This window comes from Thalassophryne amazonica, chromosome 6 (assembly GCF_902500255.1).
Source record: "Thalassophryne amazonica chromosome 6, fThaAma1.1, whole genome shotgun sequence".
NCBI classification, from domain to species: domain Eukaryota; kingdom Metazoa; phylum Chordata; class Actinopteri; order Batrachoidiformes; family Batrachoididae; genus Thalassophryne; species Thalassophryne amazonica.
In genome coordinates, this window is record NC_047108.1 from 42,029,408 (window position 1) to 42,047,532 (window position 18,125).

Consider the following 18,125-nt stretch of genomic DNA (forward strand, 5'->3'; position numbering starts at 1 on the left):
AGACTTGGATGTGTCCAGTGTCCAGACAGACAGCCCGGAAAGGCCGCCCTTGAGGTGCCATCGGGCCTTATATGTCCATCCTGAGGGGAGGTTCCCAGTCCTGAATCAGTCCACCAGAGTCTCAAGGTCCCACAGTCAACATCTCTGGACTGGGAAGGGAGGGAGGCAGTGGAAGACAAGGAGGTGGGGGAGACGAGGAGCGAGGCTATCAGGAGTGTTCTTCGGGGGGAGGATTTTATCCCAGTGGCCTTGAAGGACAGCTGGTATTTGGGAACCAAATAGATATCCAGATTAACAGACGCCTGGCAGAATCCACAGTCTGAAACTTCAGAGTGGCTCCCAAATACATCTGAATAGAGGAGAGATGTGGTCTTACAGACGATCAAAGTGGTTTTCCAGTGCAGCCATTCTCCCAGAGATGGATTCCAACGTGCGGTTGACACCCGCCAACTGAGCTGACACTGCCCTTCCAATCGAATCAATCATGTGGGGCAGCCTGGCCGGGCCAATTAATGCTGCCTCCACCTTCTTAATTTTCCCGTAAACCAGTGCTATGGCCGCCCCACACAGCAGAAACCCGGTCACCACAGCTCCAAATAAGTAAACATCTTCAACGTCCTCCACAGACAACGTGTACAGGCACATGACTTGCCACCTCCACCAGCTGTCCATCACGTAACCCGCCACATGCATCCCGGAAGGACAGGTCGGGTCCTCCGCTCCCGAGTGCCTTGTGGAAAAAACAGTATCAATTGCGTTCAGAGACCACTTGATCAGATCCATTTTGTCGTTTTCCAGAGGAGCAGGGCTGGCAGCCTCACAGACAAAACACGCTACAGTAACAGGAAAGTTGGGGAGGGAGGAGGAGAGAAAAATGCAACCATCCCGACCGAGAGCAAGAAGGCAAAAGAAAAAAAAAAAAAAAAAAATCATAATGACAACAGAAACTACCCAAATGACCCTGTCTTGGACTTTATTTACATCAATTACAAACAATTACAAACAAATACAAACACTACACCGCTCTGTGGTAAATGTGCTTGGAGTAGACAGTTCTCAAAAACTGAGTGACTGTGCAAGAAGGAGAAGAGTGAGGAAAGCCACCAAGACACCCAGAAGAAGTTATAGGCATGATTGGAGAAATTGTGCACAGTGCAAGCTTTGCATTTTGCATCACCACTATTAGCTTCATACTGGAGCAGAACTGAAAAGGATGTTCTTTCATCAAAACAGATCAAATCCAGGCTTGCATCTCAGATGCACCTTCTGGCAATTTGTAGCTACAGAACAGGGGTATGTAAACTTTTGATCAGGGTCATTTGGTTAGTTTCTGTTGTCATGATGATTTAAAAAGAGTAAACACAGTTGCTTGACAGTAAGTGGCTTCACCCAACCACTAACCATGAGTGAGAAAAAAGGTTTTAGTGTGATTATTCATAATCTCTGACAAATGGCCAAAAAAGCAAAACATTCCAATAGAGTATGTACATTTTTGATTTATTTATGATTTACTGCAGGAAAAATAAATATCTGAATAAAGTTCTCTGTGCTGTATTTAGGTGTGTGTATGTGAGTAAGCACCTATGAACAACAAAGTGAAGATGATGACCAGCTGGTATACTCCGTGGCCCAGGATGTTCTTCATCATGGTGAGAGAGATGAGTGGGTTGTTTCGACCGTAGGGTTTCCGTAGCAACAGAGCCTCAGTGGGAGGCTCAGTGGCCAGGGCCAGTGAAGCAAACGTGTCCATTATCAGATTCACCCATAACATCTGTACGGCCTTCAGAGGAGAGTCCTGGACAATGGATAAGACATGAACTGTGATGCTTGTGAAGTCAGTCAAACCAGAAATATTTTCTTTCAGGTACACACATGCTACTATTGTGTGAGGTTTCTTTGAAATCCACCCACCACTTTAGGAGGCGTTGCACTTAGCTGTACATGACTTATGGACAGGGTGATTGCTACAAACCTTGAAAACGATAGCACCGAGTAGCAGCAGCAAATAAATGTCATTCTGCACACATTACATCGTAGATACTGTAAATAAGATAATCAAATGGGATTCAGCAACTACAGCAGTCTGTATCATGAATCGTTCAGCCGAGTCGTGTGTTCTGTTCACTGGTGATCCTCCATAGTTAGTCCTACAACGCCGGTGATCAGCTGAACCTGTTCACTTTTAGTTTCATTTATACCTGTGCATTTGTCTTAAAATGATCACAAACACCTTATGTTGCAATGTTGAAAGAAAATGATACCAGCAATTAGTGACACTCTTGCGATCACCTTGGTCTCTACTCTTTGGGACTGTTTGTTTTTACATTCAGGCCTATAAATAGTTTGACAGTGACAAATTTGTAATTTTGCCTCTGTACAGCAAAATTGGACCACAATTCAGTGTCAATAAAGCAGTCACAATGTGCTCGCACTGTCGACATTCAGCTTTATTTCAGGGGATTGAACTAAATATGACAATCAGTTAAATTATGGCCATTTTTATGCACAGTCCCTCTGTTTTCAGAGCCCATATGTAATCACACAAGCTAAAGACAAGTATTATTCATCCATCCATTTTCTAAACCCTCTATTCCAGTATTCCAGTTTATGGTCACGGGGGTCTGAAGCCTGTCTCAACAATCACTGTGCAAGAGGCAGGGTTCATCCAGGACAGACCGCCACTCTATCCTAGGGCAGAGACACACACACTCACAGTTATGATCAATTTAGAGTCATCAATTCAAGTAACCTACATGTCGCTGGGACTGAGAGGAAACCAGAGCACCCAGTGGGAACACAGGAAGAACATGCAAACTTCGCACAGAAAGGACCAGGGCGGAAGTGAACCTGGGACCTTCTCATTGTGAGACAACAGTGCTAACCATTAAACCAGCCGCCCAAGATAAGGGTTACTTTATAATACAAATCAGAACTTTTACAGCCAGATTTCTTCAGACGAGTCAGGGGATGGATGAACATTCCTAAGTCACTGAATATGTCTTGGACTTCATTCTTCATTTGCATCAATTATTATGAAATAACAGTTTGGTACTGTATGGTAAATCTGTCTGAAGTAGGCAGTGGTCGATACGATACGATACGATACACTTTATTGTCCCCTCTGGGAAAACTGTCTTGGACTCCAAGACAAATGTCAAATTTCAAAGGTCATAAATCATGAGCAGGAAAAAAAGGAGACAGATGAGGGAAGCCACCAAGATACCCAGGCAACACTATCAGAGTTATAGGCTTCTAAAGCTTGGATGAAAGAAACTGTTCATAGTGAAACTTTTGTGTGTTGCACCACCAGTCACAGAGTCACAGTGGAGAGGAACAGAGCAGGATTTTCATACAAGAAAACAAATCAAATCTAGGCTTGAGTCTCCCATGTGCTTTCTGGCAAACCTCAGTGGAAATTTTGACAACTTCTAAAAAAAACATCCTCTTGGGCTTAATCAGATGATTTATATCTTTATATTTATAATACGAAGAAGACTTCTTTAGAACTGCTGAAACTGGTGGGAGCACTGAGTTTACTCAGTTTCATGTTATTGGGAGGCGGCTGACATTATAAAGTGTATGGTCTTATTTAATGTTGTATCCTAACGGTGTTAGCGCTTTTAGCGGCTGTTGGTAGGTCCACTTAATGTATGATTATTGAGGAAATATGCTTTGGATAACTTTTACTGTCCACACCAATGTAAACTGTTATGAGAACCACTGCACAGTCCACAAAAATATGAATTAATAAACACCCAAACCAAGGTTAGCGGGAGGGGCTGTGTTTAGGCTTTTTCCATCCCACATGGAACCACCCATGCTCCGCCCCTTTATGCATTAATGAGTTTATCGAGAATCAATGCAAGCGGGGCTCTCAACATGGCGACACCCAGAAAAGGGGGCCATTTCAGCTATTCCAGGTCTCTATAGAAAACAAGTCTACTGAATGCAAATGAGGCTGTGCCTGCTTGTTTGGAGTATTTTATTGACAAACACCTGGAATAATACAGCTTGTTGTGCGGTGAAATGCCTTAATGGACCAGACATCTCAGTTGCAGTAAACACCAGGAGTGAAACTCTCGTTGGATTTAATGTTGCATGCTAATGGGATTTGCACTTTTAGCAGCAGTCGGTAGCTTTATCTGTTAGGTCCCCTTAAATGTATGATTACTGAGGCTCATAACTTTTAATGTCCACAACAAAGTAAAGCGCTAGGAGAACCACCATGCAGTCCCCAAATATATGAATTATAAACACCAGAAGCCAGGTTAGGTGGGTCAGACTCTGAGAGAGGCTTGAACACGTGTGGGGAGTGTTCAGGCATCTTTCGTTACACACAGAGGTACCCGTCCTCCACCCCTTTATGCATTAATGAGTTCACTGTTTAGCTGCTGTGAACATGGCACCGTACAGAACATAGGACAGACATGGGCTTTATTTTGGTTCTTCTAGTGTCGTCGACTGAACGGTCCCCCCTAAAAATCGTTCCCCGCTGCCTTCACTGAGCATGCGTCATTTCAGAGCGTCAGCATCGTCATTTCTAAGCTTCAGCTGCGATCCACCAATTATCACCTCATTTCTGATAAAAATTGCACTCCAGTCATCAGCTATCTCAGCGACAGATAACTGAAGCATTTATACAACAATCATTTCCACATAAATTCAGCATTATTTCATAATAAAAGACGGTGCACCAATCAGAGCACACAGCAGCACATCTGAGTCTGATGTGCAGCTGCGCCGATGTCATTTTAGTGTGTCAGTCGTGAAGTGAGGCAGCAGGGGTGGTGGCCAAGTGGTTAATGCGCTCGGTTTCAGTTCAGAAGGTTCCGGGTTCAAATCCCACCCCTGCCACATTTCTCTATGTAATGTGGAGTTGCATCAGGAAGGGTATCCGGCGTAAAACTTGTGCCAATTCAACAAGCAGCGCCACTTTGGATTTGCTGTGGCGACCCCAAGTGCAAACAAGGGAGCAGCCGAAGGGACTTACTAGTTGTGAAATGAGGCAATTATCGCCTCATGCTTAAAACTACCTCATTTCTGCTTAAAACTACATTAGAATGATTTAAGAGGTTTTACTTTGTCATTTGATGTCATTTGATGGTTAATAATCATATTATTCCCTTTGGGTGTAGAGAGTCAGACTCAGACGTTCTGCTGTGGTCCAAAATGACGCATGCACAGTGAAGGCAGGGCAGACCAATTTTTTTGGGGGGACCATTCAGTCTGTGACAATGGGTTTCTACAGAAAACCAATGGGTGACATTACACTGGCTCTGTCCAGTATATACAGTGCATCCAGAAAGTATTCACAGCGCTTCACTTTTTCCACATTTTGTTTTGTTACAGCCTTATTCCAAAATGGAGTAAATTCATTTTGTGTCCTTGAGTGGCCCAGCCAGAGCCCAGACCTGAATCCGATTGAACATCTCTGGAGAGATCTGAAAATGGCTGTGCACCGACGCTCCCCATCCAACCTGATGGAACTTGAAAGGTGCTGCAAAGAGAAATGGGCAAAACTGCCCAAAGATAGGCGCACCAAGCTTGTGGCATCATATTCAAGAACACTTGAAACTGTAATTGCTGCTAAACGTGCATCAACAAAGGATTGAGTATTGGGTGTGAATACTTACATATCCTTTCATAGTTTTTTTATTTTTAATAAATTTGCCAAATAAGAAAAAAATGTTTTTCATGTTGTCATTACGGGGTGTTGTGAGTAGAATTTTGAGGGGAAAAATGAATTTACTCCATTTTGGAATAAGGATGTAACAAAACAAAATAGTGAACCGCTGTGAATACTTTCTGCATGCATGGTAACGTATGAAAATTCTTAATTATTTCCCACTTATTTTTGTAAATAACTACATTCTCTTTCTCATGAAAATGCAATTCTCTAAAATAGTGTTAACTTTGAAATACATGGCATAAAGCTAAGTGAATATGAAGCTAAATGAAATGCTCACTGAATTTAAAAATAATCTGTAGTGAACTGAACAGAAGACCCCCATGACACATACGCCGATTGAGGCTGAATGGCGTCATAATGACACATCCAGCAAGAATCAGGGAGTATTGAGGTGAGGTCTGAAGACCTATGGATGGCAGTCTCTGGGCAGTCTACATATTTGATCCCATTCGCTTGGCTGTCCCAAGCGTGTTCAAAACACTCTTGGCACCATTGAGATGGGATGCACATCTGACGCCGGTCTATGTGCAGTTTTTGCATCATCTGATTGCAGTCTACATATTCTGACAGCATCAAAACAGCATCTGAAACGATTTGATCATGGTTGATTGAGCTCTGAGATTGATCAGTCACAAAGCCTGTCGGCATGTTGTGAGATGTCCACCTCCACTGGACCCTGGCCAGGGAGGGCAAAGGAAATGTTGATATGTAATAACATGTATGTGGCACACATTCATCATATACAGTGAATGTGACCAGCACACTATCAAACTGAAAGCACCATGTGCCACTGCGACTCTCCATGGTCTCGTGCAGTAATGCGTCATAACGCATGTCAGGTACAGAGCTGAATGGATCTCACCACTGTAATATGCATATTATTACTTGATCACCATCTAAACTCTGTAGGAGGTGTGACGTGGAACTGTATCGCCAGGTTGTGACATAATTATTAAACATGAAACTCACCTCCGGTATGGAACCATGATCATTTCACAGCACAGAGTGCACAGGAACCAAACCACACCCTGTGTTGAAAAGCCTCTTACCCGGCTGCTGGGTGCTGCAAATAACCACGGCAAAAATTAAATCCCATGTGATAATCCAACCAACATCACACTGTACAGAGTTGTGTTGTGCTTCTGAAGTGAGCAAAAAAAGAAAAATTAAAGTTCGCTGGAAAGGCTCCATCTGACACATGGTGTGACTGCTTGGCCCACTGCCAGCAAACTTTCAGTAAAGGTGTCCAGTGGCATGCATGCACGCTTAGTGGGTCATGCAGCCGTTATAAACACACACACACACACACACACACACACACACACACACACACACACACACACACACACACACACACACACACACACACACACACACACACACACACACACACACACACACACACACACACACACACACACACACACACAGCTGAGTGATCATTTCAGCCCCACGCGTGCGCGTGAGGAACACAGCGCTCCCTCCCACTCTGGTCCCGTGTTCATCCAGATGTTGGGACATCGTGCAGTCTTCAGCACTTTTTATGGCCATCTAATGATAGTCTGTGTCATCTAAACTGTTGTCTACATGCGCTTTGGATGCCATCGTGCAGGTGTGGACGAGGTAGTCTGTCTGCATTCTGACACTGCTGACCATGACCCTTTCACTCCTGAGTGCATCTGATGATGGTAATATTTGCCATTTCAGCCTGGTTCCTGCACATTCTTGCTATGTGTGAGGGGGGCTTAAACTGAAGGGAATAGCAGGAATACACAGCATGGAATAGTTTAACAAGAGTAATGCCAAGTGTGTCCCCACTTTTCTGTTATGTTGGTGAATGGTTTTAGTAGAGGTAACAATGTAGCTTTGAAATTATTTCTATAGCCAACAACTGGTGCTTTAAAGATAGTATATAGTCTATTTACACAGTGAAAGATTGTGGCTTTACAGGTGTTATGTGGTGTAGTGACCCACATTTTCACAAGGTTGCTTCCTGTACCTCTCCAAAACACCACCAAGAAATGGTTTCAATCAGATGAGGCATTGTTTCATTAATGTGCAAACATGAAAATCAAGTTGGCGCCTGTGGCAGCCATATTTGATAATGGACAATCCCCATTTTTGAAAGGAACTTACCTCTAGCCTCCCCTAGTTCACCACCAAGAAATGGCTTCAATCCGACAAGGTATTCTGTATTTTTGCATGGAAAAGAAAATCAAGACTGTGACTGTGGTGGCCGTATTGGATAAAGGATGACAGACTTTTTTTTAAAGGAACCTTCTTCGAGCCTCCCTGAATACACCATCAACAAATGGTTTCAATTAGAATAAGTGTTATTGTGCAGAAATAGGTGAAAACATCATGCTCCCCAACTTTGTTGAGCAGGACCAAAAAAGAAAAACAAAACAAACAAAAAAAAAACCCTAAGAATTAGAACTCCTGACAGATACAGAAATGGGGACATCTAGTGTTTTTGTGACTCTCTCTGTGTGTGTGTGTGTGTGTGTGTGTGTGTGTGTGTGTGTATTAAATCTGCCTACCTGAGTGATACATGCCCCGGTGAAGGCCACTATGACAGCCACTACGTTGACTGTAAGTTGGAACTGCAGAAACTTGGAGATGCTGTCGTAGACATTTCGTCCCCACATCACCGCTTTGACGATGCTGCTGAAGTTGTCATCGGTCAGGATAATGTCAGATGCCTCTTTAGCCACGTCGGTCCCCGCAATACCCTGACACAGAAGCAGACACAGGACAGACAGACTAAAACAAGAGTCATCCGGAGAAGATATACCCCACGGTCCCCACAAATCAGTAATACAAAGTGTCAGGGGATCACAAAAGTACACCCTTATGCTAAATATGAATGAAATTGGTCAACTGGGCCTTTAGATATTGTGCTAACAAGGGTGGCAATGACAATATCTTGAATGTATCTCTGTGACCTTGAAATTGAAGCCAAAGTCACCGTAATCGACTGGTGTCGGGAGATCAACCAAGTACACCCCTGTAATAAATATGATTGAAATTGGTCAACTGGTTCTTATTATATTGCGCTAACAAGGATAAACGGACAGACCAACGGCCAAAAGGACAGATGAACAGGCTGATTGCTTTATCATACCAGGGGGATAACAACTGAGAGAAGAAGACACAAAGAGAGAGAGAGCGAGAGAGAGAAAGAGAGAGAGAGAGAGAGAGAGAGAGACAGATGAAATGCTTCAAGGAGATGTTCAGGCATTAAATTATTTTGGCTCCAAATGGTCCCGCTTGGAGTGGCTAAAATCAAACGCAGGCCAGTTTTATTCCTGCATCACCAGTATTTGCTGTAAGACAAAATTGGTCCATTAAGTATCCGTTAGGTCATTAAAACAGAAACACTTAGCAGGACTAATTCTGTGGAGAGGAGAGAAAAAAATGCTAGGTGGTTTTATAAGATTATTACAAATGCACTTAAAAAAGGAGACTGTGAATGTTCCAAACTAACCATAGCAAAGCCGACGTCAGCCTTCTTCAGCGCCGGGCCATCATTGGTTCCATCTCCTGTTACTGCGACAACCTGCCTTTGTTCCACAACGCTGCTGTCAATGATACCTGTACACAAGCGGGAAACAGACGCTCTAGAAGTTGTGCAAATAAACGTGCGTCCGCGTTAATAAAGCGGTGACTCACCTTTGACCAGCGTGTGTTTATCAGTCGGAGAGGAGCGAGCCAGCACACGGAGTTTGGGCCAGATCTTGTCAATACGTTCCTGTTCAATCTGTCAGTCACAACGGGGACACGTGTGAGGTCAAGAGAAACAGGTTATTATTCACTTCATTCACCAGGTGTCACTGTTGATCCAGAGCCTTAGAACTAGTAAACTGAAAGGCAGCATGAAGGAAAACAACCAACAAGCTATCAGCCTTCATATAACAACACATTTTTATCTAATGACCAATTTACATGCATAATTTTAGAAGATAAATTAAACTTTTAAAGTTTCTTAATCGAAAATTGCCTTTTAATAGAGGAAGCTTAATGGCAACAAATGTTGGATTTGATCGTGTTACCCATCAGCCAGCGTGAACGCATACTAAGAGAGAATTACATGCTTTCCAAACATAAATTACTTATATACAGTACACAGATATGGATCTAAGTTGTGCTTTTCTATTTGAGCCCAGTGCTCCTGATTTCGAAGGAGGCATTAGATGAGGGCAGTTATGTTACCAGGGTGATCAAGTGGAATCACACCACAGATGTTTTCTTGAGTAATGTTCATTTCACATCATTTAAATTTAACGCAAGCATCTCCATCTCTAACAAGCAACAATGTCTGCTGCAAATTGTATTGGGTCAAAAGGTGTACTTGACTGAAATCTGAAAAGTAAAAATACTTTTGCAAAAACAAGACTAAAAGGTTTAGATGTGTAGCACAATGAAAATATCTACAGCTATCTGCACAAAATGCATATACCATTCGAAAGTGTGACTTGTCAGCAGTGGTGGGCACAGTTCTGCATAATCCGCTAACCACTAATTATCGAAGCTAACATTTTAATTATCAGATTAGCTTTTCAGATAACTTTTTAAACCATCAACAGACCAATTAGCTTCCAATAAATTTAGGTCTGATCATTTTTAAAGAGCAAACTTAACTTTCCATGACATGAAGAGGAAACGATTGCAGCGCACACAACCTGAGTTTCTGGCATGTTTACATAAAACAAACACAATAACAACGTCTATAAATTCAGAGAATATATTCACGAGAGTTTTAGGCACAATATACAAAGAGTTTAATGCTGTCGTCCGTGTGCTGCGGTTAAAGTGCAGCCTGATCAGAGTGTCTCAGTGCATTTCTCCTGTCGTGAAACTTTACCCATAATGCACTGCAGCATATGTGTCTGTCCAAACACTAAAACCTTCAAAATGAGTGCATTACTTAAAAAGTAAAACTTATAGCTGATATTTTCACTTCATAAAACACCAGACGTGACGTTAATTTAAATAACTTGTCTGGAATTAGTTTGACTAAAATTTTAACCATAAGTTAAAACTGTATGCCTGTTGATGACTTGCGTGATATGACGGTGAGTCTGTATGGTGTAAAGAAGAATTCTCTTTATTATCTCTTCTCTTCCTCGGTCACCGGGTCTTTTTTGTTGACAGAAAACTAATCTGATACAGAAGTGCTGGCTCGTTGTGTCAGTAGTTGCTAGTGTACTGAAATCAATACTGAAAATGATCGGTTTAACTTTTATCTGTAACTTCTGCTAAATTTTATAGGGGTTTATCGGTTTGGCTTTATAAAAGATAAGTTTTCAGTTAGCGGATTAACTGTTATCAAAGCTAACTTTTTGGTTAGCTGTGCCCACCACTGCTTGCTAGCTTTCATTTCATGCAAACATTATTCAGATTTCACATACATCATATACGCACAAACCATGTGGAACGTACCAATGAGAACAATGTGCTTCTGTATTTTTCAGGCTCGTTCCAGATCAGAGGGTATGCCTTCATACAAACCGCTATTTGACCACTTCATGTGTGGTCTCTTCTGCTACTCACAGGCATTCTTTGACAGTTCTGTATTCAGTAATAGGGTGGTTAATGACAGGGTAGTAATCCAATGTTGTCGTATGTCATAGTGAGTGCCAGTATTTTTACTGGTACCGGTTATTTTAGTAATCTAGACATCCTAAGATGTCAAATGGTACCAATTTATAGGGTTGGGGGGGGGGGGTGGTTGCAGGTGTAGTGGCTCCATCCTCACTCCTTCTGCATTGTGTTATATGTTGTTGACTTCCTTCGGGACGCAAACTCACGATCTCCGGCATGAGAGGTGGATGCGCCAACCAGAAGGACAAAAATCCGGGCCTCCAGCCCTGTGGCCAAAAAGTCCTACTACTAGCTGTTGGGGAATGAGGTTTACTGACTACTATTGCACAGTGACTCCTGTTGACCTTCATCTCTCTCTCTCTCTCTCACACACACACACACACACACACACACACACACACACACACACACACACACACACACACACACACACACACACACACACACACACACACACACACACACACACACACACACACACACACACACACAGGACCATGCTGGCCCATGGCCTACATACAATCAGAAATATGGTCAAACAGTGTTACTACAGAGAGTCCAAGATGATCCCAAGAGCGAATGCTTCCAGCATTGGTGCTAAACAGCACTACATGAATATCTAAGTTGATGGTACACCTTTTCTCCTGAGACCCTCGACTCACCTCTCCTTTCTCATTCCTGATTCGTCTGTTGAAGTCTTTGCCCTCCAGACAGATAAAGTCGTCCCCGGGGTGGATGATACCACACTTGGCAGCAATGGCCCTGGCTGTGTTAATGTTATCTCCGGTCACCATCCGCACCGTGATGCCTGCACGCTGGCACTTACGGATGGCATCAGGAACCTTAAAGGGACAAACAGTTTCCCCCAACACACACAAAAAATAATGCCCTTTACTTCTTAAACTCTGATTATTTTATTTACTCACACACTCATTTAATTATCATGGCCAACATGCTCTGTGTATACCTGATCACTTAGGGCCCAGTTCCTGCACAGGCTGGTTATGACCACGCTGCCATAGGTTAAAGACAAAATGTTGCAGAGTTGTGCACCACATTCTCTCAACTATCGCAGAAAAACCGGGTGTCAGTGGGCTGAAAATCTGTCACAGAGTATCCTGAACATGTTCAAAATGTGCCGGGCAACTCCCGCAACTCTAAAATGCAGTGCCGGGTTTTAAAGAGGTGTACTACAGTGGTGCCACTGTGGGCCACACAGGTGTGTATGTCAGTAACTAACACAATGATTTTGGAGGGGAAAACAGTTGTGCAACATACACACAACAAATGCATGACAGTCCTGCATGTAAGTTCTTTTGATTTCTCATTTTTACACTTGGGGTCACAACAGAGGGACTACATAGACAGATTCAGTATGAAGTGCCATGTGTGGTGTGAAGTGTCACTGCTAAAGAGTGACTGGCTCTTATTTATACAGTTCCCAAAATGAGGAGGGAGGCAGGAGAGTAGGTTTTCTCCATGTCTATGTATGATTTGTAATTTATAATATTTAATCATTGAGGTTTGTGTTGACATTATTGAGAGCCCCTTCACACATAACGCGAATGAGGCTGAATGGTGCACAAAGGAGGAATTGCATGCCACTCGTGAAAAAACAGAGCTGCCTCTAATGCCTCGTACACCTGTCACCACAACCATTCATGCACACCAGCAGCCGAAAGACAGAGAGTGTCCTGTGAGAGCCCATTCGAACCCTCTTTTGGCAGGTGTCGGTCAAATTCCAGGTGCCACACATGAACATCCAATACAACTCACGGAGCACTTAGGATATGTGTGGCCAATTGTGCAGCCAGCACGAAAATAGAGAGCACGCAACCACTTTCGAGCTGGCTGTGAAAATTATCTAAGTGTGCCACGAGTGTGGCGTTGCCAAGCAACACACATGTGGCGTGCCAGAGTGTCAGCTTCCCCCTCAACACATGTGGCATGTGTGTGTGTATCACGCGTGTTGCGCCCCTCCCCCCCCTCCCCCGCAACACATGTGGCATGTGTGTGTTTCGCACCCACCCCCTGGACTCCCCCTCTGCAACACATTAGGGGTGCAGGGGGAGCACACTTGCATGAAATGCTGATATGTATGTACAGAAGGGGACCAGCCAGCCATGTCTGAGGGCACACAGCATGGCAAGGCTGGAAATGACAGCTCAGTCACATTAAAAACACAGAGACCACAGCCACGACAGGTATATAAATAAGTACTACAATAACTACATACACAATTACATGCCAAATAACTAAAATGAATGACCACAAAGCACAGAAATAGACAGTCACACTTTGGTCTATGTGCTGAAATGGACAGGGGGTCGTGTCTGCCAGCAGCAGCAGCTGTTGAGATCTCTGGCCCTGGCGTCACAGCTGGAGAACACATACCATGTTTTGAAGGACATGACCTTACAACTGTCCACCGTGACGTGCGTGTGTGTGTGTGCTTGCTGTCCTCAGGTGGAAATACATAAAAAAATATCGTTTTTGCGATGGGCTGGAGCGAGCACATAGAGTGCACATTGGCAGGCTGTCCCAGGTGACATTCAGATCACCTACTGCGTGTTCACATGATCTAACAGTCTGTTTCAGCATCGCAGTGGGATCGTTCACAGCTGCCCAACCACGTGTCCCTCCCAACGTTGGCTCAGTGTTTTCGTGGTTCGTTCATTCAAGCTGTTTTGCTATGATTCACCCTTATTTGTACTGATTCGTGCTATGTGTGAAGGGGCCCTAACATTTTTCTGTTTAGGATGTTGGGTGCTATCAATCCTTTAGCATCATAAATCCCTTTAACATGAACACCTTTTTCCTGCTAGCTTGTTCATGGTGTACCCCCCCCCCAAAAAAAAAACCCCCTCAGAAAACAGCCCAACATTTGTGTAATGGTCCACCCTTTTTAAACTTTAAAATAAACCAATGTTCAAACAAAGACCCATCATTGTAAGCAAGCACGTATGCACACACACACACACACACACACACACACACACACACACACACACACACACACACACACACACACACACACACACACACACACACACACACGATTTCTCCCATTGAGTTGGGAGTGAGAATGTGCTGCCCACTGACAGACATTCCACAGTAACCCACCTCAGGCCGGACAGGGTCCTCTATTCCAACCACAGTGATGCAGGTCAGCTCGGTCACTATTTCTGCTTCGTTGTCCCAGTCTGGCTCTGGGTTACACGGCAGATCACGGAATGCAATGCAGATGGTCCTCAAACCCTCACAAGCCATTGGTTCTATCACCTGTTGAACATTATTACGTCTGTGCTCAAGAAGGAGTCAATATAAATAATATAAACAGCACTGATTATAATACAGCTCAGGCCACAGGTTTAATGTGAACCTCAACAAAAATTGTTCAAACTCAATGTTCCTTAACTGTAAACATTTCATGTTGCCAAACAATATGTGTGTAAAGTTAAGTAGAAGCCCCCTTTATTTACACAAGAGATTTTATTCAACATAATGCCTGAATGCTTGGCAGATTTATTTCATCATTATTATGGTTATAATTATTATTATTACATTTACTGTGTCAGATTTTCAGAGGATCAAAAGTTATCAGACATTTTGATAATACAACCCCAATTCCAATGAAGTTGGGACACTGTGTAAAATGTAAATAAAAACAGAATACAATGATTTACAAATCCTCTTCAACCTATATTCAATTGAATACACCACAAAGACAAGATATTTAATGTTCAAATTGATAAACTTTATTGTTTTTGTGCAAATATCTGCTCATTTTGAAATGGATGCCTGCAACATGTTTCAAAAAAGTTGGGACAGTGGTATGTTTACCACTGACTGACAAAAGACTGGGAAAGTTGATGAATGCTCATAGAACACCTGTTTGGAACATTCCACAGGTGAACAGGTTAATTGGAAACAGGTGAGTGTCATGATTGGGTATAAAAGAAGCATCCCCAAGCAAAGATGGGGTGAGGATCACCACTTTCAAATCAAATCAAATCAATTTTATTTATATAGCGCCAAATCACAACAAACAGTTGCCCCAAGGCGCTTTATATTGTAAGGCAAAGCCATACAATAATTACGGAAAACCCCAACGGTCAAACGACCCCCTGTGAGCAAGCACTTGGCGACAGTGGGAAGGAAAAACTCCCTTTTAACAGGAAGAAACACCCAGCAGAACCAGGCTCAGGGAGGGCCAGTCTTCTGCTGAGACTGGTTGGGGTTGAGGGACAGAACCAGGAAAAAGACATGCTGTGGAGGGGAGCAGAGATCAATCACTAATGATTAAATGCAGAGTGGTGCATACAGAGCAAAAAGAGAAAGAAACACTCAGTGCATCATGGGAACCCCCCAGCAGTCTAAGTCTATAGCAGCATAACTAAGGGATGGTTCAGGGTCACCTGATCCAGCCCTAACTATAAGTTTTTAGCAAAAAGGAAAGTTTTAAGCCTAATCTTAAAAGTAGAGAGGGTGTCTGTCTCCCTGATCTGAATTGGGAGCTGGTTCCACAGGAGAGGAGCCTGAAAGCTGAAGGCTCTGCCTCCCATTCTACTCTTACAAACCCTAGGAACTACAAGTAAGCCTGCAGTCTGAGAGTGAAGCGCTCTATTGGGGTGATATGGTACTATGAGGTCCCTAAGATAAGATGGGACCTGATTATTCAAAACCTTATAAGTAAGAAGAAGAATTTTAAATTCTATTCTAGAATTAACAGGAAGCCAATGAAGAGAGGCCAATATGGGTGAGATATGCTCTCTCCTTCTAGTCCCTGTCAGTACTCTAGCTGCAGCATTTTGAATTAACTGAAGGCTTTTCGGGAACTTTTAGGACAACCTGATAATAATGAATTACAATAGTCCAGCCTAGAGGAAATAAATGCATGAATTAGTTTTTCAGCATCACTCTGAGACAAGACCTTTCTAATTTTAGAGATATTGCGCAAATGCAAAGAAACAGTCCTACATATTTGTTTAATATGCGCATTGAATGACATATCCTGATCAAAAATGACTCCAAGATTTCTCACAGTATTATTAGAGGTCAGGGTAATGCCATCCAGACTAAGGATCTGGTTAGACACCATGTTTCTAAGATTTGTGGGGCCAAGTACAATAACTTCAGGTTTATCTGAGTTTAAAAGCAGGAAATTAGAGGTCATCCATGTCTTTATGTCTGTAAGACAATCCTGCAGTTTAGCTAATTGGTGTGTGTCCTCTGGCTTCATGGATAGATAAAGCTGGGTATCATCTGCATAACAATGAAAATTTAAGCAATGCTGTCTAATAATACTGCCTAAGGGAAGCATGTATAAAGTGAATAAAATTTGTCCTAGCACAGAACCTTGTGGAACTCCATAATTAACCTTAGTCTGTGAAGAAGATTCCCCATTTACAGGAACAAATTGTAATCTATTAGATAAATATGATTCAAACCACCGCAGCGCAGTGCCTTTAATACCTATGGCATGCTCTAATCTCTGTAATAAAATTTTATGGTCAACAGTATCAAAAGCAGCACTGAGGTCTAACAGAACAAGCACAGAGATGAGTCCACTGTCTGAGGCCATAAGAAGATCATTTGTAACCTTCACTAATGCTGTTTCTGTACTATGATGAATTCTAAACCCTGACTGAAAGTCTTCAAATAGACCATTCCTCTGCAGATGATCAGTTAGCTGTTTTACAACTACCCTTTCAAGAATTTTTGAGAGAAAAGGAAGGTTGGAGATTGGCCTATAATTAGCTAAGATAGCTGGGTCAAGTGATGGCTTTTTAAGTAATGGTTTAATTACTGCCACCTTAAAAGCCTGTGGTACATAGCCAACGAATAAAGATAGATTGATCATATTTAAGATCGAAGCATTAATTAATGGTAGGGCTTCCTTGAGCAGCCTGGTAGGAATGGGGTCTAATAGACATGTTGATGGTTTGGAGGAAGTAACTAATGAAAATAACTCAGACAGAACAATCGGAGAGAAAGAGTCTAACCAAATACCGGCATCACTGAAAGCAGCCAAAGAGAACAATACGTCTTTGGGATGGTTATGAGTAATTGTTTCTCTAATAGTTAAAATTTTATTAGCAAAGAAAGTCATGAAGTCATTACTAGTTAAAGTTAAAGGAATACTCGGCTCAATAGAGCTCTGACTCTTTGTCAGCCTGGCTACAGTGCTGAAAAGAAACCTGGGGTTGTTCTTATTTTCTTCAATTAGTGATGAGTAGTAAGATGTCCTAGCTTTACGGAGGGCTTTTTTATAGAGCAACAGACTCTTTTTCCAGGCTAAGTGAAGATCTTCTAAATTAGTGAGACGCCATTTCCTCTCCAACTTACGGGTTATCTGCTTTAAGCTGCGAGTTTGTGAGTTATACCACGGAGTCAGGCACTTCTGATTTAAAGCTCTCTTTTTCAGAGGAGCTACAGCATCCAAAGTTGTCCTCAATGAGGATATAAAACTATTGACGAGATAATCTATCTCACTCACAGAGTTTAGGTAGCTACTCTGCCCTGTGTTGGTATATGGCACTGGAGAACATAAAGAAGGAATCATATCCTTAAACCTAGTTACAGTGCTTTCTGAAAGACTTCTACTGTAATGAAACTTATTCCCCACTGCTGGGTAGTCCATCAGAGTAAATGTAAATGTTATTAAGAAATGATCAGACAGAAGGGGGTTTTCAGGGAATACTGTTAAGTCTTCAATTTCCATACCATAAGTCAGAACAAGATCTAAGGTATGATTAAAGTGGTGGGTGGACTCATTTACATTTTGAGCAAAGCCAATCGAGTCTAACAATAGATTAAATGCAGTGTTGAG

The 18,125-nt window shown here is 42.5% G+C and overlaps 1 protein-coding gene across 4 annotated transcripts in view; it reads right to left on the reverse strand.

Annotated features, from left to right (window-relative positions):
- atp2b3b (ATPase plasma membrane Ca2+ transporting 3b) overlaps positions 1-18,125 on the reverse strand; it is a 347,919-nt gene that overhangs the window by 53,792 nt on the left and 276,002 nt on the right. For all 4 annotated transcript variants that reach the window (XM_034172060.1, XM_034172063.1, XM_034172062.1 and 1 more), the window contains 6 exons: positions 14,417-14,575; positions 11,956-12,135; positions 9,362-9,449; positions 9,177-9,283; positions 8,230-8,421; positions 1,582-1,795 (listed from right to left, as the gene is read on the reverse strand). In XM_034172060.1, the coding sequence (XP_034027951.1) occupies positions 1,582-1,795; positions 8,230-8,421; positions 9,177-9,283; positions 9,362-9,449; positions 11,956-12,135; positions 14,417-14,575 (940 nt within the window). The remainder of the gene's footprint in view (positions 1-1,581; positions 1,796-8,229; positions 8,422-9,176; positions 9,284-9,361; positions 9,450-11,955; positions 12,136-14,416; positions 14,576-18,125) is intronic.